Raw genomic sequence first — 27923 nt, 5'->3', positions numbered from 1 at the left:
TTTCATATTTTTGTTAACTGATGAATTCATTCGCAAATTAGTTTGAGAAATGATCCCATAGATCAATTGCTTTGAGTAGGAGAGGATTGAATATTTGCTTTCAACAGAAAATAAATTTTGAAGAATCTGTCTTATCCTAACATTGATCTCACTCACCTATAATATTTTTTTCAACACCTCTTTTATTTCTAGTTATGTTTCGCCTCTATGACACAGATGGGAATGGCTTCCTGGACAGCTCGGTAATTTTTTTTCTTCAAATTTTCTGTGAAAATTTCAAAGCAGTTTGTTCTGAAAAATGCAATGAATAAATTTATAGCTATTACCACAGAAGACACACTTAATATAATTTCCATGCACTCACACAGCATTTTTATCATCTGAATTTTTGAAAGAGAATGATCTGAAAAGGCTGTTAGGATTACAATTGTTCTATTGAATTATTTTACTAGAAAAAAGTGACTTTTATGCATGGGACGATAAAAAAAGACCCCAACCTTGTTTGAATAATACATGAGAAAGTTGAGATCATTGATCTAGAAAGAAAAAAAAAATCTGAGGTTTGACACTAAGGAAATTATCGAGAATACGAGTAGAATTAAAAGAAATTATAAAGTCAATTCAATCATGTTATCATTTGCCACATTTTAAAGTCTTTTGGTCATATATATGCTGTTAAAATACATACATATATTTAAAAATTGATTTGACCAACTCTCCTTTTTAAAATGTCTCATCTAATATAAATGCAAACTGTATTCTTTATCATTTTAGTCATAAAAAGCAATAGGAAAAAAATACAATCTCCGTATGACTTAATTGAAATGAATAATTAAATGTTTATTTTATTTGTAATATACACAAATAAGTGTTAGTTTTCAGAGTAGTTAGATTCTTAATTTTACTGCACGAATCAGTGCCTCAAGTGAAAATCCATTTCAGGTTCCATCCAATAATGCATTTATATTTCCTAATCATATATTTTTCATATTATATCATTGCCTATTCCATAAAGGAAATATAAGAATATTAATAAAATAATAAATGTCAGGTTGTGGAAATTTTGAAGTATGCAGGTACATTAAAAAACAAATGTTTTGATATTTTTAAAGTGATTAAAATGAGCATTACTTCTGATAATGAGTGAGTTTCTCTCATCATCTGATACACCTCCCTCTAACAGAACCAAACAGAATTCTACAGGCAAAGCAATGAAGTTGGATACATATTTATGTAATGCTGAGTACGATAATGGCACATTAGCTTCTCCAGAGAGAGATAATAACGTATAATTCCTAATTTAGGAAATGACCACCCATCTAAATTGATGCTGTGATTGTAGGATTTCTTATTTAAGTCCCTCCAGTTTTTCAAATGCTATCATTTTTAAGTGCCTGGTAGTGTGCAGTTTTCCATTTAGGAATATTAAGCTACACGATACATTTGCTCATTTTCTGGTGGCACTTCACAGCTAGGAGTTTAGACTTTTCTAGATATTTCCATATGCTTATTGTAGCACTTCTGACTATATTGATACAAATTATATTTTAATGCAAATTTGTTTTATTTAATGTTTCTGTTTAATTAAATTAAAAAGATGTTTCTTTACTAGACTTTTAGCCATGGTTTGGCAGCTGATTTGAAAATTAAATTAAATGCTTTTTTTGGTCTCTGGCCATTTTTGTTGTTGTTGTTAACATACAGTATATTTCCAACAATATTTATAACTATACATACAATATTAAACAATGAATTGGGGATAAATAAATTTATTTATAATTCAAGTAGTCTGTTTTGTAATTAAGGGTCTGAATTTTGTTTCTATGGTGTTCTCCATACAACCTACTACAACAGTATATTGCCTTCACTGTCAGGTTGAAATTGCACATGCTGATGTCATTTGTCTTGGAATTGTAAAGGTATAACACTTCACATAGTGGAGGCAAGGCATAGGAAAATTGATACTTTGAAAAATGACCACTATGTGTAATAATGCTAGTTAATATTTATTGATCCCTCGCACTATGCCAGGTGACATAAATGTATTTCATATCATAGCATGTTTACTCTTTGCAGCAACTCTACAAACTAGGTAAGATTAGAATAGTCATTTTACTGATGAGGAAACCGAGTCTTAGGTTAGTTGACTTATCTGATGTCAATTAAACATGCCTACATAGTAGTCCACTAGAAATAGTTTCTGTTCCTAAAAACATATCCAGGGACGTTTAACCTTTCTAAACCATTAAGGCATATATATGTAGGCAAAGACAGAGTAACACACACACACACACACACACACACACACACGCACAATTCTAGCCTATAATTCCAAGGTACACTAGTTTAAAATTTTTCTTATCTGTATTAAGTAAACACATTCATATTTGTATGTTTTTCTGGGGCAACCTGTGTTACACAAACAACATTTTCATGATTACATTTTTCTAGAGAATGGTAGGGTAGCTTCCATCAGTTTTTTATAGGGATCCATTATCTCCCAAAGAAAACCTCTTTTACCATATTTCCTTCTTCACTTTATGAATGTTAAGTACATATATTAGATCAGAGATTGAGATTAGTAGATTAGAGATTAGATTGAGTAGAGTTATCGTTGATTAATATGCTTTCAAACCTTATGCTTTTATACTATAAGAAGTATAAAGTTTTACATTATTATACTGTAACAACAATTTTAATTACGTCATTGACTACATTTAAAATTACTAGCATTTACAAAGCATATTTAATCTATTCTGGAGACAGGGAACAATTAAAGCATTAAATAAATAGTTATGAGCAAATGTTTAAATTTGTTTAGTCAAGTCATATGTATTAACTAGCCGCTGTTCAAAGAGTTGACAGTTGAGCAGAATAATATGAAGATTCTAACTAAAATTCTATTTCCTCATAAAATAAACTTTACATGTACTTAGCCTCTAAACTTTGACCCTTGAACGCACCTCTAGCAGAGCAAATTATACCACTTAATGACTAGAACAGTCAATATACATTCTCAGTGTATCAGAATAAAAATAAACTTCTCAGTTGCCCTCAAACACTTCCCTTCATCCTTCCACACCTGTTTCCAAGCCATAGGGTCAGGATGCTTGGTGACTTAAACATCACATCTTGTGAAAATATGCATGTCTCTTCTTTGATCAGATGTTCTTTCCCAAGACAGATTTTCTTCCTTAAAAAAATCTTCTATTGGAAGAAAATCTTTTTTTGTGCAGTTGGTGCCCTCTCCTGGTGAAGATTTTTAGACAAAGTACAAAATGAATTTGTATTCAAGTGCATCTTTTATGTATAGTTAATCAGACTGTTAAAAGGATATATTACATGTGTGTATAAATTACTATATATATATAAATTTTATATAATAGGTATAAATTAATCATGTAACTCCTTTAGTTTTTGAGCTACATGTTAAAGAAAACAATTCTCGTAAGTAAAAGTTTGAAAAATTTACGAAGACCTTGTATTCATATCCATTCTCTCTCTCTCTCTCTCTCTCTCTCTCTCTCTCTCTCTCTCTCCCCCTCTCTCCCCCTCTCCCTCTCCCTCTCCCTCTCACTCTCTTCTCTCCAGGAACTAGAAAATATCATCAGTCAGATGATGCATGTTGCAGAGTACCTTGAATGGGATGTCACTGAACTGAATCCAGTAGGTATATGAATGGTTTAACTGTTGGCTACATTCTAAAAGACCCCTTTGTCTTTTGGGTTTGGTTTTGTTCTGTTTTGTTTGTTTGTTTTTGGAACTTGAAGATACTCCTGTCATTTGATATTTTCCTTTGATAACTCTAAGTTACTCTTTCTATTCAGTGCTGAAAATGGATTCTGAACAAGAAAATGTATATGTGCTGTTCTGGAGTTCTAAACAGTAACTTTTCCTTTTCTTCTTCATGGAAATTAATTTGAATCGTGGCCTCAAATATCTGTCGGTAAACAGGCTGCTGATGAACACTGCCAAAGTTGTGCCATGCCATAAAAAAGTCAGAAATGATGTGTGTTTTTCATGATCTCTATGATTTTCCTCGTATGGAAATAGCTAAATATTGATTCTAAAAGAAGGTGAACTCAATCAAGAAGATGATAGTTTACTGTGTATGACATTGTATTATTCCCTGTATATATGTTATTCAACACTTGCAACTCTCTGAAGTAGATACTACTGTTTTATTCATTTTACAGATGAGGAATTGAGACCTCAGAATGTTAAAGTAACTTCCCTGTAGCACTTAAGCTGGTTAAAGATAGAGCTAGAAAATTATAATCTATTGTTTAAAGAAATGGTATCTAACGATGCTTGTAAGAACATTAAAAAAAACCTTATTGGGGCGCCTGGATGGCTCAGTTGGTTAAGCGGCCGACTTCGGCTCAGGTCATGATCTCACGGTCCGTGAGTTCGAGCCCCGCGTCGGGCTCTGTGCTCACAGCTCAGAGCCTGGAGCCTGTTTCAGATTCTGTGTCTCCCTCTCTCTGACCCTCCCCTGTTCATGCTCTGTCTGTCCCTGTCTCAAAAATAAATAAAATGTTTAAAAAAATTTAAAAAACCCTTATTTTTACAGCATTATTCAAATGTATATTAAAACATACTTGATTAGAATCTGTGACTTTTGCTACAAGTAATATTTTGAGGAGAGTTGATAAGTATGTTATTGACTTTAGTTTATTCTTGAAACCAACTAAGTCGAGCAAATTATAAATGAGTTAAGCAAATAGACATCAATTTATTTTAATGGCTTGCATTTTATATGAATTTTAAAAGCCTTATAGCGGCATGATAATGACATGATTATGTGATAGGAGAGCTGAGATAGCATTCCCTTTGCTTTGGAAACTAACGCCAGTAAATTACAACAAAATTATATGCAATGTCACCTATAAAGGAGGGCACCATTCTTACTGGGATTGAGGTTTCCAAGTTTTAAGTCAACTGGTTTTTCTTTTTTGAGGGATGTGGAAATACACATGCTGTGCATATGATGCATAGCAGATATCATGAACAAGGTTGCAGTTTTTATATTCAATAATAAAATAATGGTATTTAATTCTAAGAATACTGCTTGATTCATCTTAGTACTATTTTCACTGAAATTAAGGGACTTTTAAGTTCTTTTGTCCTTTGGGGTTATGTTCATCTAAAACAGCTTTCTCCATCCTACTCACCTTAATACCTGTAAATATTGTACATCTTTCAGTCAAGTCTCTTGTCCTCACTGGAGCCATGGAAAGAAGGAAGATGTTTTTTATATTAGATTTTAAAGCTGAAGGCGACACTACTGCTTTCTCTCCCCCAAAATATTGGCAGGCTGTACATTTGAGTAAAAGGGAGATGTGGATGATTTGAGGAAGGGAACAGTTGGTGGCTGGGCCGTCTAATTATGACAGATCCCTACTGGAAAATATAAATAATAAACTGTATGGCATTATTTGTCATTTGCAGCACACACTGATAAATCTGTCACCTCTGTGAGTAGTATAAATAGTAGAAAGTGAAGATAAAATGACTTACCTTGTGCAGTGTGTTTGCCATCATGGGGAACGGCATGCCTCATCCTGCCTAATGATTCGGCAACTCTGCCTGTTTTAAACCAGTGTGTACATTTGTACACGTTGTCAGACACCTGATTCAGATACACATATGAATAAAAACAATTGAACATTTGAGGTTCATGGCAGCTAATGGGGAATATTGAGACGTCCTCGGAAAAGGTTTTTAAAAAATGAACCCAGGCTCTAACATTAGATATGTTAGGTACAACCACCTGAAACAATGCTCTGTGTTTTAGTTTTCTTCTTATTTATTCTTTCTACTAGTTCATCAAAGTACATTCAAAGGGCAGGAGATTTTAACAGTATCTTCTACCTTTTTGCTAAATTCTAAATAATTTCCCCTGTTTTTCATTTGGAGAATAATAAAATGATTATTTCAGCACAATTTGTTCCAAAAAGTCTCTTGTTTCTCAATACCTACCTTTAGGTGTGTATGAAGGAAAATAACCTGATTTTCAAATACTTCATGAGGAACCACACCAATCAACTAAATTCAGGAGTTTTTAGGCAAACAACACTGTATCAACATATCAAGTATTTCATTTATTGCATCTTTTCAAATTTTTGTTCTAATGCTCTCCGTGTATCTTTTTTTTTTTTTTTCTGAATCGATTAAAATTTCTGTATTAGCATTTTGGTGCTATTAGATGGAAATACTTCATCTCCCCAGAAAGCAAGGGTAATATGTTTGGAACACACATATACTTTCTACTAACGTAATATTAACAGCCCCTATGTGATACTTAGTATACATTCTGGATGCTCTTTGAAAAAGCTTACAGTATATTAACATACTTATTAAACACATTGGATTAAATACTGATATTACCACTGTAAAAGAGATAGTTGTATTACCAACAAACACTGTAGAGAACATTTTGAGACACTCTATACAAGTCAACTTTAGAAAAGAAACCTAATCAAAAATGACTTGATGGTTTAACTTCTTGGATTTATTAAGTTCTGATAGACAATTAAAAGCAACTTAATTCCTCCACCCCTTACCACTTAGCAAAGAATTACTTCAGCTCTTTGCCATGAAGTTAATTTGTTCAGACATTTTCTGGCATATACATGAATTTTAAAAATCTAGAGAAAGCAATTAAAGACCACTTTCACCCTTAAATTAAAGATACCTTCTTATTTTAGCTGTATCATTCGCTGAGAAAGTATTAAAAAGTTAAGCAGTTATTCCTACAAGTTGAACATCATAGGTGGTCAAGTTCCAGAAATCATAACAAAGCCACGATATCCACAGTTTTTGGATTAACGTTGTACCAACTTACCTAGATATTTATCTCTACTCTGCAACTAGTTGCTGGTCAGTTTGTTTTAGCCAATTCATTGCAATGCTTTATTCTTTCTTTTGAAATTTATTTTATTGATTCACTGCAAGCTTTCCCTCATCTCTTCTACTCCAGATCCTCCATGAAATGATGGAAGAAATAGACTATGATCATGATGGAACAGTCTCTCTGGAGGAATGGATCCAAGGAGGAATGACAACAATTCCCCTTCTTGTGCTCCTGGGCTTGGAAAATGTAAGCATTTACACAAAGAGGGTGGCCTGGTGGTAAGTCAGTGGGGTGCTCCATTACACATTTTGATTATAAATTGATTTGGCCATTTTCTGTCATTAAGTAGTGAGTGCCTGGACCTTTTAATAAGTATACCACAGTGCAGTGTCATAATAAGTTGTGATTAATACTTGCCACAAACACATTGATTCATTTTAGGTATTGCTTTATTATTTAATACATAATTTCTTTTTTTCTCTATTTAAAATATGATCTAGTTTGAAAAAAAATATTGACCTTCTCATTTTATTTACTGCAAGAAACTCCCCAATATTATTACAGTCTGTGGTTCTTGTGGTGCTCCTTCTCATTCCATAATCACCATCCCCATGAAGAAAATCTATTTTATTGATAACCAATACTTGGAGAAGCCAATTATATACTGAGGTAGTTAAGAGTATATATGAAACATAATTTTTTCTTACGTATCATCAGAGCAGCCAGCTTTTCATTCTAAGCCTATCAAAAGTTTTCTTATATCATTGCTTCCAGTGGTAATTAAAAAGTGGTTTGCCAGAAAATAAATGAACCTAAGTTTAGAATGGGATATAACAGTGAGTTTGAAACTGAATCTTGCTGCCGGGTGTTGATGTCAATTTCAGTAATCAAAGTCAATCAGTCACTATTGGATTTTTGTATGTAGCATTAATAAAAAGAATTAATTCTAATGTGCATATAATAAAATGTATACTAAGATTTAAAGAACATTACTTATGGAAACCACCATAACACATAAAATATTTAGAATTTTGAAATGCAAGAACATCACATCCACCGCTTTGCTGCTGACTCCAAAACTTTTCATACTTATTTGTTACCAGAGCTGACAATGTTGCAGTTCAAGACTATACCAGTTACTCAAGAGTTACTCAAATTTTTTTTAAATTTTATTTTTTTAAAAATTTACACCCTAATTAGTTAGCATGTAGTGCAACAATGATTTCAGGAGTAGATTCCTTAATGCCCCTTACCCATATAGCTCATCCCCCCTCCCATATACCCTCTAGTAACCCTCTGTTTGTTCTCCATATTTATGAGAAGAGACCAAATTTTTTAAAGCCCTCGTGAAATCTTACAGTCTGTATTTGTAAGACCTATGAGAATATACACAAATATGTTTGTACACTTTTACATATGGGTGTGGGAATATATATGTGGGCTTTAGGAAAGTAGCATTTCTCTCTTTTTCACCTGAATGTTCAAATTCTTTCACATTTAGGTTAAGCTTACCCCTCATGAGGCCCATAGGATTTTAGATATGGTCATAGGAAGGCAAAGAAAAATTGCTAATAGATGATATACAAGGAAGTTATCCTTAAAGTAAATAATATATTAAAACAAAGTAGATCTTATTGTTAATAGATATATATTTCTACATTTTGAAAATTAATGAGGGAGTTTTTTCTTATATCTGATGTTCTCATACAATACATAACCTGATATCTTTTGGTAAGAACCTGTTGTATATCTCTATATTTTAAATATTTGTTTAATTGTTTAATACACCTGATTAAACTATACGTAAATATATCAGGAGAAAACAAAAAGAAAATTAACAAAAGTTAACATTTTAAGGAGTAAGGTATACTTTAAACAGAAAAAGTTGTCATATGCTAGTCAAGAAGTTCTGATAATAACATTTCCCTCAAAGAGAATTTTATATTTTTAAAGCTACAATTACATTTATTCTAAATATTTATGGAAATTTTAGTATGAGAGAATGTATGGGAATGAGTAAGTACACTATTTGGTATGCTGGACAGCAAAACGCAGAAATGCACACTTAGTCATCTATTTTTAAAATATTACATAAAGATTTTGAAATGATGTTCTTCTAAGGAAACAGTTGTTTAGATTTTTTATGATTTTATATATATATATATATATATACATATATTATTTATAAGGTTGTGAAAATAGCATGGGTAAATACAATCCACAAAGTCCTGATAGATTTAATTCAAATTATTTTAAACAAATACAATACTTCATCAGTTTCTAATGTAGCAGTAAATTTATTTCAACTGAATGAAAATTCTTTGTCATGAATTTCTATCAGGCTAAGCATACCTAATATACTTTATAATCATGTTCTTAAATTTATATTTTGTGTTTTTAGTAATATGAGATGTTTTTGGAGTTTAACAGGAGAAATCCATTTAGGGTTTCAAAGTAGTAACCAGACCTATGTTCCAAAATTGTGTTTCCAGTAAAAGCCACTAGATGGCGTGGCTACATCGTTTAACATTTACTGATCAACTTAAATAGGAGATGGAATTTTTCCTCTATAAAGAATTCTGAGAGTAATATCCCTTTTCCTTTGCTTTTTTAAAAAAGAATAAGCCAATAATGTTTTAAATTGTCTTTTAATAAAATGTATAAGCCATGTAATTATGATCACAAAACAGAGCATTTATTTGTTAGAAACAGCTTTTTAATTCCGAAGCATGGAAAGTGTTATACAAAGCAGGAATGACACAATGACAACTGAGTGATGAGGGCCTTTTTTTAGTAATTGAGATTTATTTCCTTTTCTGTAGGCAGTTAATGTGTTATGTTATTACCTGTAGAGAATTTGATTCATGATGCCATTTCCCCCTTCCACCCCCCAACCCCCCCCTTTTGCTAATCAAATTGGAAATCTAGAAGCTTTAGGTTGAATCCAGCCATTTATTGTGCAGCCAGTCTTGTTATGTTGTCCTATACATTCTTGTCTTCTGTCAATTATGAGCTCAGGGAGTAGATTCTAATTGATAGTGCTTGTTAAATACCACAGTGCATTTGAAAGTGACTGTGGTGTACTAGCCAAATTACACAGATAAGAACATTGTCCTGGGAGAGAAATCCTTACTTCTAATGCAAAGCAGAACAGTTGTGATTTCATGGTAGTTTATTTTTCTCCATCAATAGACTTTAAATATTTACTCTATTTCAAGTACTATCTGTTTTGGCAGCAAAATCACAAATGTAGTTTATCAGAACCTGATTCTATATCAAATGCTAGAGAGTAAGAGTCATTTCTTTTCTATTATAAGAAGTCCATGAGGGGCACCTGGGTGGCTCAGTTAGTTAAGCATCTGACTTCGGCTTAGGTCATGATCTCACAGCTTTTGAGTTCGAGTCACGCATCAGGCTCTGTGCTGACAGCTCAGAGCCTGGAGCCTGCTTCGGATTCTGTGTCTCCCTCTCTCTCTGTCCCTCCCCCGCTTGTGCTCTGTCTCTCTCTGTCTCTCAAAAATGAATAAATGTAAAAAAAAATTAAAAATTAAAAAAAAAAAAGAAGGCCATGAAACTTAGCAAACCCAGTATGAAATGGTACAGTCTGTTACATCTGAAGGAAAACTGAGAGTTTGGGTGGCACTTGTGATTTTTATTATACCTGAAGCAGAGTCATTTATTTATAAGGTCTTTGTTGCAGTTGTTCATTTCCACCATATGGCTGGCACAGAAGTAATCACAGGAACTAAGTAAAGGAAAGAGCAAAGCTGTGTTCCAGGAAAACCTTATTTACAAAAACAGCTTGCTAGTCAGATTTTACCCACAGGCCATAGTTTTCTGACCCATGATTTATTCTGTCGCTTATCTGTCATATTAGAAACAGAAAGAGTATTAATTTATATTTACTCATTTAGGAGAAAGGAATCTAATATCTTTTTATTTAGCTCAGTTAGACAACCCCAACAAGACATGTGGACTAATGAAGAGATAGTACGGTAGCAGTGAACTTCATCAAATTGATCTTTACCTTGGCTCTGTTACTAACTAACTAGGTCATTTTTGTGCCAGCCAGTCATTCTCTCTAGATACATAAAAAGATACTAGACAACAATATCCCTTTCCTTTTCAAATATTCTTTCAACTCAATTATTCTTTTTTTTTTTTTTTTTTTTTTTTTTTTGGATAAACAAGATAATTCATAGTGCTCCAATTCCTAAAATCTGTAATCTTGGATCATTATTAGGTTTTTCAAAGAAAATTCCTGAATTCATATTATCGTAAAAACAGAAATACACATTTAAGTAGGAGTGTGGCTTAAGATAAGAATACCTTAACTTCTTAGTCTTGGATTGTAGTGCCCACATCTGGCATGTATGGCTTTTGAGTGGATATATGTTTTCATTTCATTTTATGTGTTCTCAGAATCCTGGACTTTAAATACTATACATCATTCAAACTTTGCTGTTGATCAGAATGTCTTAGGACACATATTTTCAGCTGACTCAGCAAAGTAAAAGTAACCACTTGGTGTGCCTCCTGATTTCTGATGAAGTCTATTTCCTGATGAAATTTCTGAGTATAATGGAGAGCCGAAGATGATGCATTCTTAATAGACTAAGCTATATTTGGAAAACTAATGCTTCACACTCTATTTTTTAAATTTAATTTGGTTGAGCTGTTGTTCTGCTGTTTATACATTGCTCAATCTAGAAAGGAATTATGAAGCTGGATAAATGCAACAATTCTTGAGATTCCAAGTTGGGTCGTTCAAGGACACCAGCTCGGTGCTGTGATGTGCTCTTGGATTTGCATTTGAACCCAAGAATGGCAGGTCCTGAGCCTGGCTTTTAAAAATGGGATCTGGAGATAAGCAGTTGATTGCAACTCCACTCAGAATTTTAAACTGTCTCTCTGCATTCTCTTTGCTCAGATCTGATGTAACTCATCTTTCTGTCTTAAAGAGCATTTTCTTACATATGGTTATATCTTTTTGGAGACCTTGAGCAGAAAAGGAAGGTAATTGAATGGTCATTATTATTTAATGAGTTGGAATTAATTTGCAACATTTGCTCTTAAAAGTGTCTTAAATGAAGTCAGCTGAAACAGACAGGGATGTGGCCCGGTATGGGGATTAGGGGCATTTTGGCTATGGCATTAGTAAATTTTCTCCTTCAGGTCTTTTGAAAAAATGAGATTATTTATAGTAGCCCTAGTTCACTTGAACATGATATGTGATCTTGGATGCATTTAGGGAAAAACTAAAACTTTAGAAATCATTAGGGTCATGAAATAGCTTCCAAAAATTTCCAAGGGGCATTCTTGCCTTTGAAACCTCCTTTTGACTTCTAGGGAGTAAAAAGGGAGGAGGAACTTAGGGCTCTTTCTCTGTGTGAACTTGCCTCTGTTTCATTAAGTAGTTCTCTGTCATAATCAGTTCACAGAACTGAACCACTTCACTTATAAAATACAGTGTTTTGTAAATATCAGGAGGAAATTTCTACTAAAAGTGATGTCTGGTAATGAAAAACAGAACAGATTTTTTATGAAACAAAGTATAGTAAACCTACAAACATCCTTCTCAAGTCTTTTGGCTAAAACATTGGGATGTTACAACTCAACCCAATGATAGTAATAATATTTGCTGTTTATATAACACCAATCTTCTGAGGAGCTAAATTGACTTCACAGGTATTGTGTAATGAAACCTCACACCACAGCCTGGGAGAGGAAAGTAGGTGTTTCCATTTTATTAGAGAGGAAAATAGGAAGAGAGGTGAAATGGCTTATCCACATTTTCATATTAGGCCAGGAATCAAGCCTTCTGGATTTTTCTCTTCATTTCTTGTTTAAAAAGATGAATTCCTTTCTATGACAATAAATATTTATTTGCAAGAGAAGTACTATTAGGGACATGCTCTACTGGCTGATAGAATATAATAAGGGACAGATTCTCCCTGTCCCCCACTAAGTTTAATAAGACAAACAAGACAAGACATGAAAATACAGAGGGCTGGAGTATAATTTGCACTGCTGAGAAATAGTTGGCTCCTGGTTTCAATTTCTTCTCTTGAAGTCACATACATATTTCATCCTTTGCATATTTTGGCAATGTATCCGGTTAAGAGCTATAAAGCTATTTAATTTGTTTTTTGGTAAAGTATTTTATGTCTGGGTAATGGATTTGTACATCAGTTACAGCCTGTAACATGGCTAAGTGTTCTGATTGACAGAACACCCACGTTCAGACTTGTTTATTTTTTGATAAGGAAAATGCCAGCTAACTTAGTCCATATGTGCTCTTCAACAAGATGAGGCTTATTCACATGTAATGGACATTCATTTAAAAATCAAATGACAAGGATTATAAGAACGGTAATACATATGAAAATTCCATATTTTTTCTTTCCTCTTTTCACTTAAGAATGTTTGTTTAACCTGATTTTATCTATATCTATGTGTTATTTCTATCTACCTATCTATACCTATATGTCTATATCTATATCTATATCTGTATCTATATCTATCTATTAAATTAACAACCCCCTCACTTAAACTTTTCACTCAGGATGTTTTATTCTTATTTTAAGAAACAGAAATTTTAAAATACAGACAGTTTGAAAAACATAGCAATGCTAAACAAATATATAAAATGTTCCTTTCATATAATAACAACACTAGAAATCTCATGGCTCAAACAAATTAGAACTGGATTCAGAAAGTACTATAAACACTATTTCTTATTTTATTTTATTTATTTTGAGAGAGACAGAGAGAGCATGAGCCGGGAGGGGCAGAGAGAGAATCTCAATCTCCACTCTCAGTGCAGAGCACCACACAGGGCTTGAGCTCATGAAACCATGGGATCATGACCTGAGCCGAAATCAAGAGTTGGGCACTTAACCGACTGAGCCACTCAGGCACCACTATAAAAACTATTTCTTAAGTTGTGGAAGAAAATTAAAACACCAGTGTTTTCTGATGTCCTCTCCACAACACCCTTAGCATAACTGCTTTTGTTGAGAGCTTGTTTGTCAAAACAAACAAACAAAAAACAAAAAAACTAAACATTGTCCAGAACTGTGAAGGGCCTAAGAAGTTCCCTACTTGCACATTAGCAAGTTAGCTTGTTCAAGTTTCATGTATGCTGGCAGAGGACATGAGACACCTGGGTCAGAAACAAAAGGACATTTATTTATAGCACAGCAAGAGGTAGGAGCTGCATGTTTGAGCCAGTTCTCTTGGCCTATAGTCTCACACAGGTGATGGAGCATGTCACAAGGAATCACTGTGCACAGCCTCAGAGCTTGGATCCCCTGGCTCGGGGAAACTAAATCTTTTATAATGTGCAATAAACAAACCTGCTTAACCTTTTCTTAGAAGAGAGAGATTATTTTTATTATACTGGACAGTAAGTAAAACTGCCCTCTGCTCTGTAGGGAGATCCATCTCTATTGTCCAAGGCTACCTGTTTTTCAAATATCTTTAAAAAGATAACCTGGAAAAAATGACAGTTCTTCTGCTTACAAAATGTGCAGAAATTCAAGACACCCATGGAGAATTATCTCCCAGGAAACATTTTCATTAATGTTTCATATTATGATGCAAATTTGACATTTCTGGTTCTAATGTAAGAGTTAGTTACTATGGATTTAATCAAGTATTTTAAATCTGGTGGTTTATCTCATCACTGGAAATAAAAAAAGGTGGTCAGGAAGCATTATTATTAATATTTTAGTATAAAGAAAAATGAAACGATCTGGACATGTTTATATTGTCCCACCACTATGGAAAATGTTTTCCTGTCACAGCACACAGTAGGTGATCAAAAAGTTTTATTAGGTGAATGTGTTCTGAAAAATATAATAACTAGGCTAATGTGAAAAATCGTGTCCTATAATGGTTGCTATTGAATAAGTGATGTCTAAAATTAATCTCAGTTTGATAGAATTTGGTGAACATGGTCTACATGGTCTACAAGGACAGAAAATGATAGTAACAACAGTAATGGTATTTAATAATTTCATTTAGTATCTTGACCTTCTTGTAAAGAATTCAAGAGATTCAGGAGCATCTTACTATTTCATTTTACTTCAATCTGAACAATATAGATGTAATTAAATACCTATTAGAGAAATAGCTATTATGATATTATATAGTTTTACTTAGAAGAATAAATCATAATTATAATTGTTATGAAAAATGTGATTTAACTTAAACTTAAGATTATTATAGCAAATAACTATAGTGCTTGTTATAAATAAATACCATAATACAGTTTTAATATTTTAGCACCTTTCTATGAGATCAAAATCACTCATACTTTATGGAAGAGGAATAAACAAGATGATAATATAATTAAGTCCGATGATAATATAATTAAGTCCTTAAAAAAGTTTATCTTTTAAATTTTGCTAGCTGTGACATACAAAAATACACTAATGTAAATTATAAGGTGTAAGTAGTCCTCAACTGAAGTCTTAAAATAACACCAATAACTTACCTTTAAGTAATTGTTCTTTCCCACCTCACTCCATCTCATTCCTCTGCCTCCTTTAAGACCCCCTCTCATGAAATTTGAATATTCCTACTACTAAGCAAGGGTTAACATTCTTTCCAAGTTTGTATTTGTCAGGCTTTTCCACTCAAGAAGAGCGTTTTCTCTTTATTTATTCATTTACTTCTTTCTGGAATTGTTCTAAGGATAAAATTTTCAAAGGCGAGGCAAGCATGTCCCCTTTCTTAGGGAGTGCTCGGTTTGCCAGGTCATTATGATGGTTTGGGACATGCTGTTGAACTGTTGACATTAGACAAGAATGTGTGCGTTGCTATAGTATCCGAGATGTGTTAGCGGATCTCATTCCACTAGAGCACATGTGTTTTTCTAGACTCTTGGGCGATCTTGGAGAAAGTCAGGGATGAAATAACAGATTGTCTTCAAATGCCTCAGTCCAGCTCTGAATTTTATTGGCACTTGCATATTCCACTGTTTATTTCATTAAGTGAAATCTGTTTCTTTTGCGTCCTGCGCAGAACGTGAAGGATGACGGACAGCATGTGTGGCGACTCAAACACTTTAACAAACCTGCTTACTGCAATCTTTGCCTGAACATGCTGATTGGTGTGGGGAAGCAGGGGCTCTGCTGTTCCTGTGAGTATATTTACTTTGCCTGGACGTCATCACCTGGAGGAAAGGTTGATTTCATGGAATAGTCCTATTTGTAGATGGAGACCTAAGAAATGATTCTGACCTTTCCTGTACCTAGGGTTCATGTTTCCCTGCAATATGTTCCTAAATGTTTAGGTCTCTCTGGTTTTATCTTTCTTCACTTTTGAGAAACCTTCCCCTTGGAAAAGAACAAAGGACATTTTCCAATTGAGTAGCCATTTTCTTTCCATTGTAGTTTGATTTATGTATGATTCCCATTTCTTCTGGGACTATTATGAAAATTCCCACTGGTTTCTCATATTTTTATCTTACTCATATTTGCCCTTTTTTTCCAAGTTAGCCACTTAATTCACATTGTCTTCCTATCATGAGACATTTCTTTTAGGTCTTTTAAAAACAATTAAATTAATCGATTACTAATTTGCATTCAAATTAAGGATACAAACTAATCTTAAAGCTCAGGCAAGTAATTTTTAATGCTAGCATGAGGAAAACCTTCATATATGATTAATGGATATTGGGAACCAAAGGGTTGCCACTTCATGAGTTGTGGCCATTATTTCCATTTCAGTACACTTACCCTTACAATTTCCGTTTTTTTCTGTTGAGTGAGTACTGCCCATTAGAGTTTTCTGGTAGTATAGATAAGAATTTATTAACAAGTCACCTAAGTATTTTTAAATACACAATATTTATGCCTGAGAAATGTTTACATTTTCTTCTGTCCCCGTTAAAACAGAGGAATATTGTGTCCTAATCAATAAATACGCTATTCTCTTAGTCCAACAATTTGTCCAACCATCTCCTTTTCTGCTATGTACAGAGTTACTGAAAACTGTCAAGTATTTTTTTATGTTTATTTATTTATTTTTGAGAGAGAGATCCAGAGAGAGAGAGCTAGCATGTGACCAGGGATGGGGGAACAGAGTGAGAGAGGGAGAGAGAGAATCCCAAGCAGGCTCCATGCTGTCAGTGCAGAGCCCAATATGGGGCTTGAACCCATTAACAGCGAGATCATGACCTGAACCAAAATCAGGAGTTGGATGCTTAACCAACTGAGCCACACAGGTATCCCAGAAACTGTCAAGTTTATTAAACACATCCCATTTTTTGGTGCATTTACATTAAATCTAATTTCTTACTTGGCTTCCATACAGCCCTGCAGGCTTCCGATAACATTTTTAGGTAGCAGCATCTTTGGTACTATATCTGAGAACTGACTTCCTCTTACGTGTACCATTTGACATAAAAACCATGTTTTAATGCCACGTTTAAGTGATATTAATAAAGTTATGTGAAATTGGCTTATGTCACTTCAGAGGGCAGTTTCTAGTGGCCACATTTGAGAGGCTAGTTATGCTATAACATACTTTATGTACAAAGGAAGTAATCTGTTTTTAAACTTTATTTTTTTAAAGTTCACTTATTTGCTTTGAGAGAGAGAGAGAGCATGAGTGGTGGAGAGGAAGAGAGAGGAGACAGACTGAATCCCAAGGAGGCTCCACACTGTCAGTGTGGAGCCCGATACGGGGCTCTCAAACTCATGAACTGTGAGATCATGACCTGAGTCGAAGTCAAGAGCCTGATGCTTAACTGACTGAACCAACAGAGTGCCCCTAAACTTTGTTACTTTTAAGGAAAAGGATTTTTCATGGTAGATTCTACTGATGGGAGCATATGAAACAAAATGATAATTCATTGTGAGTGCTGTCAAAGAGAGAGTGAGAATTTGCTCACAAATTTTAACTGAGCAGTGTGACAAATGTAATACTCAACATTGTTACCAATATGGAAAAGAAGAAAAAGTATAATTTCGTCTTCAAAGTCACCAAAGGAAATAAAAATTGTGGATATTTTAAAAACAGTTTTACTATATAAATATGTGAATTTAGTATTGTTCATTCCAATTCTACGTAGTGGTTTGTTTTTGCCTTATTGAGAGGACTACACAGTAATTTTTTATTTAGTTTTTATTCTATATATTTATACATTTAGAGCTCTTTTAGAATAGGTTGTTCCTTTTGGACAAGCAGTGCCATGATGGCAAGTGAGGGATAAACTTATTCTGAAGGCCTGGCATGTATGATGAAATCTATTCTCTGGAAATGGACTAATCAGCCATTTAAGGTTTAGATAAATCAATAGAGAAAATAGCATAAACTCGTGGGCTTTTATTTCCATGCCCTCCAGCTGCTCTCATGCCTATACTTTGTAAAATATAGATCTCTTCCTTCTAGCAAATGACACCAAGCCATTTGGCAGTCATCAATTTGTCTTTAATATTTCTGTCATCTGGGAATTATTGTGAAAAATTTGAGTGAGGCCTGATTTAATTAAGCATTTCCTGCTATGCCATGACAGAGGAGTCTTGGTTTTTCACATGCATAATATTTCCTGTACTAATTGGCCTTTTGTATTCCATGGTAAAAACAGTCAACTTAGACTTTTTCTTGATGTAGCTGATTGGATTGATTAGGGGGCAGTGGATGTAGAATGAGGTTCTGTTAATGTCATTCTTTCCCTATACAATTGCAATTGGGACCAGCATTAACTCTGAATGTGTATACGTGTTTCTTTTCAGTTTGCAAGTACACAGTGCATGAGCGTTGTGTGGCTAGAGCGCCGCCTTCTTGCATCAAGACGTATGTGAAGTCCAAGAAGAACACTGATGTAAGTGTGTAGCTGTACTTGCTCTCTTAGGGTGATGTTGAGGTATGCCTCCTCTTAATCACAATGTTCTTTTCTTCTTCTAGGTCATGCACCATTACTGGGTTGAAGGTAACTGCCCAACCAAGTGTGATAAGTGCCACAAGACGGTTAAATGTTACCAGGGTCTGACAGGACTGCATTGTGTTTGGTGTCAGATCACAGTGAGTAACATCGGAAAACAAATCTCTAGCATTCACTCAAAATGACGACACTCCAAGAATTGTATCCTGGATGATGATCCAGAATTTTAGACTAACTTAGCATAAAACCATGGAAGCTTCTTATCCCATGTGGTTCTCAAAGGGATAAGTGTCAGAGTCACATTTGTCCTCATAGAATCCAGAATTTTAGAACTACTGACATTCTTAGAGAATTTACCATTATGTAGATTCCAGCTATGTTCCAGGGAGCTCTGGGGGTTACCAGAAAGGTAATGAAAAGCCATGGTTAGGGGTGGGCACTGTGTGTTGGGTATAGTCTGTGTAGAACTCCGCTCTCCCTCCATCCCTAGTGTTATTTTGGAAGAAATTTCTGTTTTACATGTTGTAAATGTATTTTAATTACAGAATCTATGGGCTTAAAAAGGGTAGAAAGATGAAAAAAACTTAATTATATAATGAAGATCCTAAGACCAAGAAACATAGCAAATTGATGTTGACCACATGGCTAGGTAGACATGCAAGTGGGTTGATATTTTAGTTCTTGATGCTTCTAAGAACTTATTTCGTGCTTCTTCACAACATGTTGTTGCCTTGTTTCTTCACTTATATCATGATTTGAGGGATACAGTTTTACATGTGGCATTTACATATAATATTTATAGATGTAAACTCTAGTCATTATAATGATACTGAGAGTTGACAAAGAAGAGGTAAATTGGTCTTTTTTGGGAACTTTTAGGATTCTACTTGGTTTGTATAATTATGAAAACCTGGTTCAAATAAATTCTGGAATAAATGATTTTAGATTATATTGATACTATTTTTTTGCTTAATTTTTGGAAATTAGTGGGGTACCTAGGTGGCTCAGTCATTTAAGCATCCGACTTGATTTCTCACAATTCGTGAGATCAAGTCCCACACTGGGTTCTCTGCTGACAGTGAAAAGACTGCTTGGGACTCTGTCTCTCTCTCCCTGTCTCTCTGCCCCTCCCCAGCTTACACTCGTGAGTGCTCTTTCTCTCTCTCAAAATAAATAAATAAATAAATAAATAAATAAATAAATAAATAAATAAACAAACATTAAAACATGATTTCTGAGAATTAGATAGAATGCCATTTTTATGGCATAGTACAAAAATATTTACGGAATTGTTTCCCCTCCCACACATAACATTTTGATTTTGTTTTTCCAGCTAATGCATGAGTGCTCTTGTTAGAGGAGAAATCGTTCTTGCTTTTGTGTGACTAAAACAGTAGAGGGCACTGTTCCAGTTAAGTACATTTTTCTGTAGTGCCCCTGATCACCATACCCCACAAACCATTTATGATTTTTCTTAAGCACACATATGCATAACACACAGGATAATGAGAAAAACAAACTGTGACTTGCATTTCAAAAATACAATTACGTACTTTTTTTAAATGAACACATTTTCTTCAATCATTTTCAGCTATTACTCAGTTAAATTACATTTACATTTGAAATTTCCTCAATTATGAAAGACAGTTTTATACTTTTGAAGTGTTTGGTTATTATAATAAAATGTGTAACAATGATTTAAATTACTCATATGGATTACTTAAACATGTTAAATCCTCAGTTTTAAGAAGACCACACTATTTCGTTTTAGAAAATTTGTGCACATTATATAATAATTTTTGTTTGCTAAGCATCTATAAAATATGCATTTTTTGGTTCAGATCTTATAGAAGCCTGTTTTGATTATTTTTCCCTTAATAGTGCATCTTTCATTAGTTATATCTTGACTTAAACTGAATTAGGGGTGCCTGAGTGGCCTAGTCGGTTGAGCGTCCGACTTCGGCTCGGGTCATCATCTCACAGCTCGTGAGTTTGAGCCCCACGTTGGGCTCTGTGCTGACAGCTCAGAGCTTGGAGCCTGCTTTGGATTCTGTGTCTCCCTCTCTCTCTTCCCCTAACCCACTTGCATTCTGTCTCTCTCTCCAAAATAAATAAACATTAAAAAAAATTTTTTAATATATAAAAAAAATAAAATAAACTGAATTGGGACAATATCAGAATTTATTTCTTCTTTATATTTCAAGTTATTTCCTCATTCTTCATAAATTTCAAATGTAATGTCTTAGGTTTATTTTTCTTCTCTTTTTTAATTTATTTAAATTAGTATCTTTTAAATGTGTACTCATCTTAAACATGCATTGCTAAATATAAAATATGCATTGCTAATACAAAAGCTTTTGAGCTTCCAGAATTTTCTTTATTTAACTCATTTCTTCCTTTCATTTTTTAATCTCCGTGAAGTGTCCTCTCCTTTCCATTCTATGGAAATGACTCATATCAAAGTTACCATTGGAAATAGTCTGTTATTTCTGTTTCATGAATCTTGAAATTATTTTCTTGTTTTATATCCCATTTTGTTTCCCTACCTTTCTTCCTTATGTTTTAATGTCCCTCTCATCAATGGCTCCACAAATCTGCATTGCTACCCCAACCACTTATTAGTCACACATTTACATTTGATCTGAATCTTGGCCCCAATCTTGGAAGAAATTGGGCCTTGCTTTTGTAGGAAAGAGGGTGTTACCTCTGAAGAAACTATATACTTTTTCAAGTCTCAGGATTTCGTGTCCAAATCAATTCAGACAATAAACCCCTGACATCTTAAGTAAAGATCAGTGCATATATGAAGATTACTTTGTCACTATGGCAGGGCACAATATAACCTATAAATGTCTTCAAATCCTTTAATTCTGGGTCACTTGGGTGTCTCAATAGGTTGAGTGTCCCACTCTTGATTTTGGCTCAGGTTGTGGTCCCAGGGTCATGGGATCAGACCCGGAGTCGGGCTCTGTGCTGAGCATAGAACCTGCTTGGGATTCTCTCTCTCTCTCCTTTCGCCCCTCTCCCCCTGATCTCTATCTCTCTAAAATAAATAAAATGAAAAAAAAAAATCCTTTAGTTCTACTTAAGAAATAAAGGAGCAGTGAGGGGTTAAAGGCAGAGTAAAAAAAAAAAAAAAAAAAAAAAAATGGCTGTCCTGTTATTAAGCTCTGCTAAGTCCTGAGGCTTCTGGAGAACCTCAGCCTTATTTTTCACACACCATGATCTCTAAAGGTCATTCGGGTATTTGGTTTATGAAACAAAATTCCACATTTTTTTATAAAAAGTTGTCATCTATCCAAAAGAATATGTAGCCCTCTCAAAAGTAAGTTCAGCCTTTTCTGCACTTTTGGATTTTTAATTATGAGCAATTTTAAGGACATATTTATTAATTTAATGATGCTATACCTAGGTTAAACAGAATATATTTACCTCAGAATGTTTATATATTTACTGCAATCTATAGTTTCTTCTTGAACCATTGTATAAAGATTTTAGTATAAAATTGATTTTATACCAGTTCTTAACTGGTGCTTACCTAGTACTACTCATTGCCTTTAAACAGACTGAATCTACTTTCTTATGTCTATGCTTCCCAGAAAGTTCTATTAATATAGCACATAGCTAGCAGAAGTTGTGAAAGAGATGGGTTGTGGCCTCATCAATGCTGAGTTTTAGGGAGACTTACCTGAATGGAGTGTGTGGGAAATAGATTGCAGAGAGAAACAAAGAGCACAAAACTTCATTTTACAGGTTTCCCAAATGCCATTATTTCTTTTATGTTTACTTTTAGAAATGGGTTGAGTCTTCTAAGGCCTATCAGATAGATTCTTAACATGGTCACTGTCCAACAACTAAGATAGCAGTTGTATAATCTTGGGCTAGATATATAAGAAGTTGTGGGCAGTTTCCTAATTTGTAAAATGGAGTTAACGGATATGCACCTTATAGGATTGTTGTAAGAATTAAATGAGTAAAAAAAAAAATCTCTGTAGGTGTGTTTAGGGCAAGACCTCACACATAATAAGTGCTCAGTAATTGACAATTATTAACATAATGAAATCTTGGCAAAATACCATAGGGTCACAAAATCCAACCCCTGGTTCACAAAGGGCACTCCATGATTATTACTCATGCCCTTTCTCTTTCACCTCTGGAAGGATCTAGTTGCCCAGACTAAATCAGACTAGTATCTGCATATTCTAAAATCATCCAGAACCATGTGGTCCTGAATCTCACTAAATCCTAGACTAAGCTGATTTATTTATATTCACAAAAAGCACCAATTCCAGCTCTCTCTTTTCTGTCAGCCATGGCATCATCATGCTTGCAGTCATTGGAAATAAAGTTAGAAATCAGTTTCTTTTATTCTTGTCTTTCACCTTTCTCTCATATAGTCAACCTATCACTGAGCCTTGACATTTTTTCCTTAAAATATCTCTCTCGGATTTGAGTTTTTGTATCCATCATTCACAGCCCAAGTGCAAACTCTTAGCACCTCTCAACTAGATTAGAGTCAGAATCTCTTGGCTTATCTCCCTAACAGAAGGTACTTTTCCTATAATGCAGGCTGCAAACCACCTCCAGAATCATCTTCTGAAAATACTAGTTTGTTATCATATGCCACCTTCAGCACCCTATAATAGTTCTGTGATAATAAATGCAGCCCTCACTTCCTTTTACCCGACCTGGTTTTCATTTCCTCAAATATCAGCCCCAAACCCAAGCACATGACGTATATGTTATTCCTTTCTACACACAGCCCCTGCTGTAGTCGTGCATAGCTGTGGGCAGTCCCTTGGGAGGGCCATGCTCCCCCCCTTACCTCCTTACCTGTTATTTTGCTTACTCTATTCCCTTGACTGTACCCACCTTGAATTCTAATTGCCCCTCAAAAACCAAATTAAGTTCCATATCTTCCTTGAAATTTCCCTTGACACTAATCATTCTCTCTCTCCTTTTTAAAAATACTTTCTATACATTGAGTCAATACCAAAATGAAAGACTAAATGCTCTCCAGTGGTTTCAGGTCTACGTACTGAAGTTGTACACACTGCCAGACTACAATGTGATTGAGCTCTTGGTCAAAAATAGACACTTTTACCTAATCACCTAAAGTACTTAACAGAGTATTGAGGTTAGAGAAGGTCCTCAGTAAGTTAACTTAATCACTGATATACTCGTCTTCTTAATGTTAAATATTGAATTTTAAGTGCACATCCTAAATTCTGTTTTTTTTAAAAGATCATCCTATAATACCTAAATCTGCATCAACTATGCAAGTAAGTTTACACAAATACTAAAGGTAAAAACTCATTTTAATACTTCCTTTTTAGTCAGCACTTGTGGCTTCTTGAAGTGATACTTTTTGCCATATTGTAGATTGTAAACTCTTAGAAAATAGAGTTTTATCTCCTGTTGCAAACCTTACGTGAAAAAATAAAAACAGAAAACTCCTAAGTAGGAATAGTGTAAACTATCTTCTAGCATTTATGAAACTGTTTTATTACATTTTTATAATTCAATCAGTCATACTAAATATGTTCATTAATTCTCTCTTCCTTCTCTTGTTTACATTCTCTGATCCCAAGATCCCACTATTTATATGTTTTCATTTCTGTTGAGAGTTTATTTCCTTGACATTCTATTTAAAACAAGTTGTAATTTGCTCCTCATTGTAGTTAAATGTCCCTGGTCAGGTAGAGCTCCCCAGGATAGGAGGGTGATATATTTCATTTGAACTTGACTAAAGAAAGCCTATATTGTGGCTATGAATTATTTACTTTTGGTATCATGAGTGCTACTACATTATTAGAATATTAGGCCACCAGCAGTAGTGTTTAAAGGTTTCCAATACCTTTCCAACAGGAATATTTATGCTTTAGCAAAAGCTTGCATTAAAGCAGCAACCTGCACTTGCAAAATGTTAGAGGTAAAAGGGTGTATAAACCAACAGTGTTTTTGTAAATCAGGTCCCTTAGTTTTGCTTTGGAAGAATGACTTACTTCTCTTCTTTTCCTCCAAATTAAAATGAAAATATATTTTCTATTTTTCCTCCTTTGACTTCTTAAATTCCAACGCTTTCTTTTCAATAGAGTACCCCAACTCTTTTCTCAACTCTTCCCTGTAAATACACACACACACACACACACACACACACACACACACACACACGTGCATACACACTCACACACACATACAAACTCTCACGTTTTCTTTTTCTTCCTAACTTGAGACAGCTTTTCCTAATAAACATAGATCTGGCTGTAAATTAGGTGCTATTGGAAATTGTCATAAACTCTAAAATTATTTCCAAATCTTTAATTCGCTTCCAGGAAAAGCTGGTTCGTATTTTATGAATTTTGTAGATAAAGGTCTGATTCCCTTAACTCAAATGGGAACTTCTGTACATATGATAAAATGACCTATGCGTTACTCTTAAAAAAAATTGCAAACACAACCATAAGCACACATAAAAACATTTAAAAGAAGGTAACAGTTTCCTATCTCTGGGCTCTATTGGCCATTTTATTGAAGACCTGGGATTCATCAATGCTCTAGTTTATTTGTATTCTTGATGAGGATTTTTGTATTTACACTTTCGGTGATTTGGGATCTGGGTTATCTTTAAGACAATTTTCAGTCTTCAGCAACTTATTGACACTGAAAAGGACTCAGCTGTGTCTTTTACTGATATGCTTGTCTGTAAAATGTCATGGTGACAAGTTTAAGCAAATTGTTTTTGTTGCTGATTATGTTTGCTTTTTTCATTTTTAAGATTGTATTGAAAAATAACATACATGCAGGAGAGTTTAAATGTCCTAAGGGTAGAGCTCAATGAATTTTGCACAAACGAACGCTCCATGTAACAAGAATCTGATCAAGAAATAGAACATTACCAGTAACCTAAGATTTTGTGTGAAGGGAAGGAAGGAAATTTTAAATTCTTTCATATCCTATTTTCTGGACATTTGCTGTTTTTTAATAGACTTTTTATTTTTAGAGTAGTTTAAGGTTCACAGCAAAAAAAAAAAAATGTTCACTTTTAATCTTGATAAATAGTGCTGAGAACTATGTATTATTATTATTATTATTATTATTATTATATTTGGCTTTCACATTTTATCCCTTGTCCTCAAGTGTATCTCTGAGCAATAAAGTGAATAAACTAGATCTGCTGTACAAATTTGACTTACAGCTTTTAGAATGATGAGAATGATCAGCAGTTCCAACACGGTGTCCTCAGTTTTGACACTTTTGGCTTCATACAATGTCATGGTGTCTATGGCCACCCAAATATATTTAGCAGCTATAGGATTCCAGTCTTTAAAAAAGGTGTAAGGCATCATTGCACATTATTAGTTAATATAGACTTTTGGGGTAGGAGAATTTTCTTGCACTCTCTGTCCCTGTTTCACTGACGATCATATAGTTACCAACTTTCTCATAGTGTCTGTTACTGGCCTATGTTCCTGCAGGATTCTACCTCACAGCTGACTCGATAAACCTCAATGATATGAGCCATGTGACAGGCAAACTGAAAAAAAAAACCCTTACTAGCTTTATTTAGCACTTCTACCCTGAAATCTCCAACCCCAGATATGAAGATATGAAGAGTTATTCCCTGTACACACATTCTGTTGAGCTAATCAACTGTGATTCTACTGGAGTCCTTAGTTCTTTCTTTTTGGATGGAAAACAGGTGAGAGAGAGAGAGAGAGAGAGAGAGAGAGAGAGAGAGAGAAAGAAAGAAAGAAAGAAAGAAAGAAAGAAAGAAAGAAAGAAAGAAAAAGAAAGGAAAGAAAAAAGGTGGCATTAAGTTTATGTTTGCCATCTCTTCTTACATCTGGTAACCCTCAAATAATTATACAGAAAGCTCACTTGTCCTTTACCAGATCAGTTGCAAATTGTTGGAAGCACATGGAATGCAGGTATGGAGGAGGCTGAGGCCCTCAGATAGCACATCTGTTTTCAGTGCTGGCAAGAGATTAGGAGTGCCCTGCCCCTCTGTCCTTCACAGTCACGTGTGAGGCTTTACAAACTTCAGTCAAGAGTAAAAATTCAGTGCTTTCTCATTCTGTACACACAAGGATTTTTATTATAGATCTTATCTCTACAAAATAGAGGCTTCTGAGAGTCTGCATTCTCAGTTTTAAAGAGGTTGTGCAGGATCAAAACACAAGAGCTTTTTTGCTGTGACACCCTACTAACACATGAGCGTTAAGACTCATCGTTTGTGTTTGGTTTGGGTTCAGTTTTCATAGTGTTGGATATATTAGTTTCCTAAGACTGCCATAACAAAATGCCACAAAATGAGTAGCGTAAAACAACAGAAATTTATTCTCTCATAGAGGCTAGAAATTTGAAATCAAGATGTCAGCAGAGTAATACTTCCTGTGAAGGCTGTTTGGGAGAATGCTTTCTTGCCTCTTCCTAGCTTCTGGTGATTGCCTTCCATCCTTGGTGTTCCTCGGTTTATAACTGCATCACCAAATTTCTACCTCTCTTGCCACATGACCTCTTCCCTCCATCGCTGTCCCTCTATGTCCAGATTTTTCTCTCCTTATGAAGTCACCAGTTACTGGATGAAGGCTACTCTTACTCCATTAAACTTCATCTGACCTTGAATACATCTACAGAGATCTCTCCAAATAAGCTCACATTCACAGGTATCAAGAATTAGGACTTCAACACATCTTTTGAGGAAACCATTGTCCATTAAGTCCACATCCAAAATTCCAGGGCCATGATTTATTCCAAGGAAATTGATTAAGTCCAATAATTTAATAATATATTTCACCAGTCACTAGTTCTAATTTGAAGTAACTATGCATTTTCATTTGCCAAATTAGAATACCCATTTATTTAGTTCTATTTTACATGTAGCTTGACCTTCTTTATCTTCAACATCTCTTACTTTTTGACAGAGATCCACAATGCTTGTTAAGAAGATTAAACCACTTTTTGGGAAGGGGTTTACATGTCACTGAGAAACAGAGCTGCTAATGATGGATGAATGTATAAAGGGTCTTTCATTTCATATAATGTGGCCTGATGTGCAGTACTTATAGTCCAAGTAGTCTTAAGTCAGGCAAGGAGGTAGTATGACAGATATTTTAGATTCAAGGGCAACAGAAATACACCTTCAGTAGATTTCTGTCACCGACTGTA

The 27923-nt window shown here is 34.4% G+C and overlaps 1 protein-coding gene across 13 annotated transcripts in view; it reads left to right on the top strand.

The window, feature by feature from the left end:
- DGKB (diacylglycerol kinase beta) overlaps positions 1-27923 on the top strand; it is a 715307-nt gene that overhangs the window by 189398 nt on the left and 497986 nt on the right. For all 13 annotated transcript variants that reach the window (XM_042919264.1, XM_042919230.1, XM_042919249.1 and 10 more), the window contains exons 6-11: positions 193-242; positions 3592-3666; positions 6983-7102; positions 15887-16004; positions 18604-18692; positions 18776-18892. In XM_042919264.1, the coding sequence (XP_042775198.1) occupies positions 193-242; positions 3592-3666; positions 6983-7102; positions 15887-16004; positions 18604-18692; positions 18776-18892 (569 nt within the window). The remainder of the gene's footprint in view (positions 1-192; positions 243-3591; positions 3667-6982; positions 7103-15886; positions 16005-18603; positions 18693-18775; positions 18893-27923) is intronic.

This window comes from Panthera leo, chromosome A2 (assembly GCF_018350215.1).
Source record: "Panthera leo isolate Ple1 chromosome A2, P.leo_Ple1_pat1.1, whole genome shotgun sequence".
NCBI classification, from domain to species: Eukaryota; Metazoa; Chordata; class Mammalia; order Carnivora; family Felidae; genus Panthera; species Panthera leo.
Note: the sequence above shows the minus strand (reverse complement) of the source record. Positions and strands in the feature narration are given on the sequence as shown.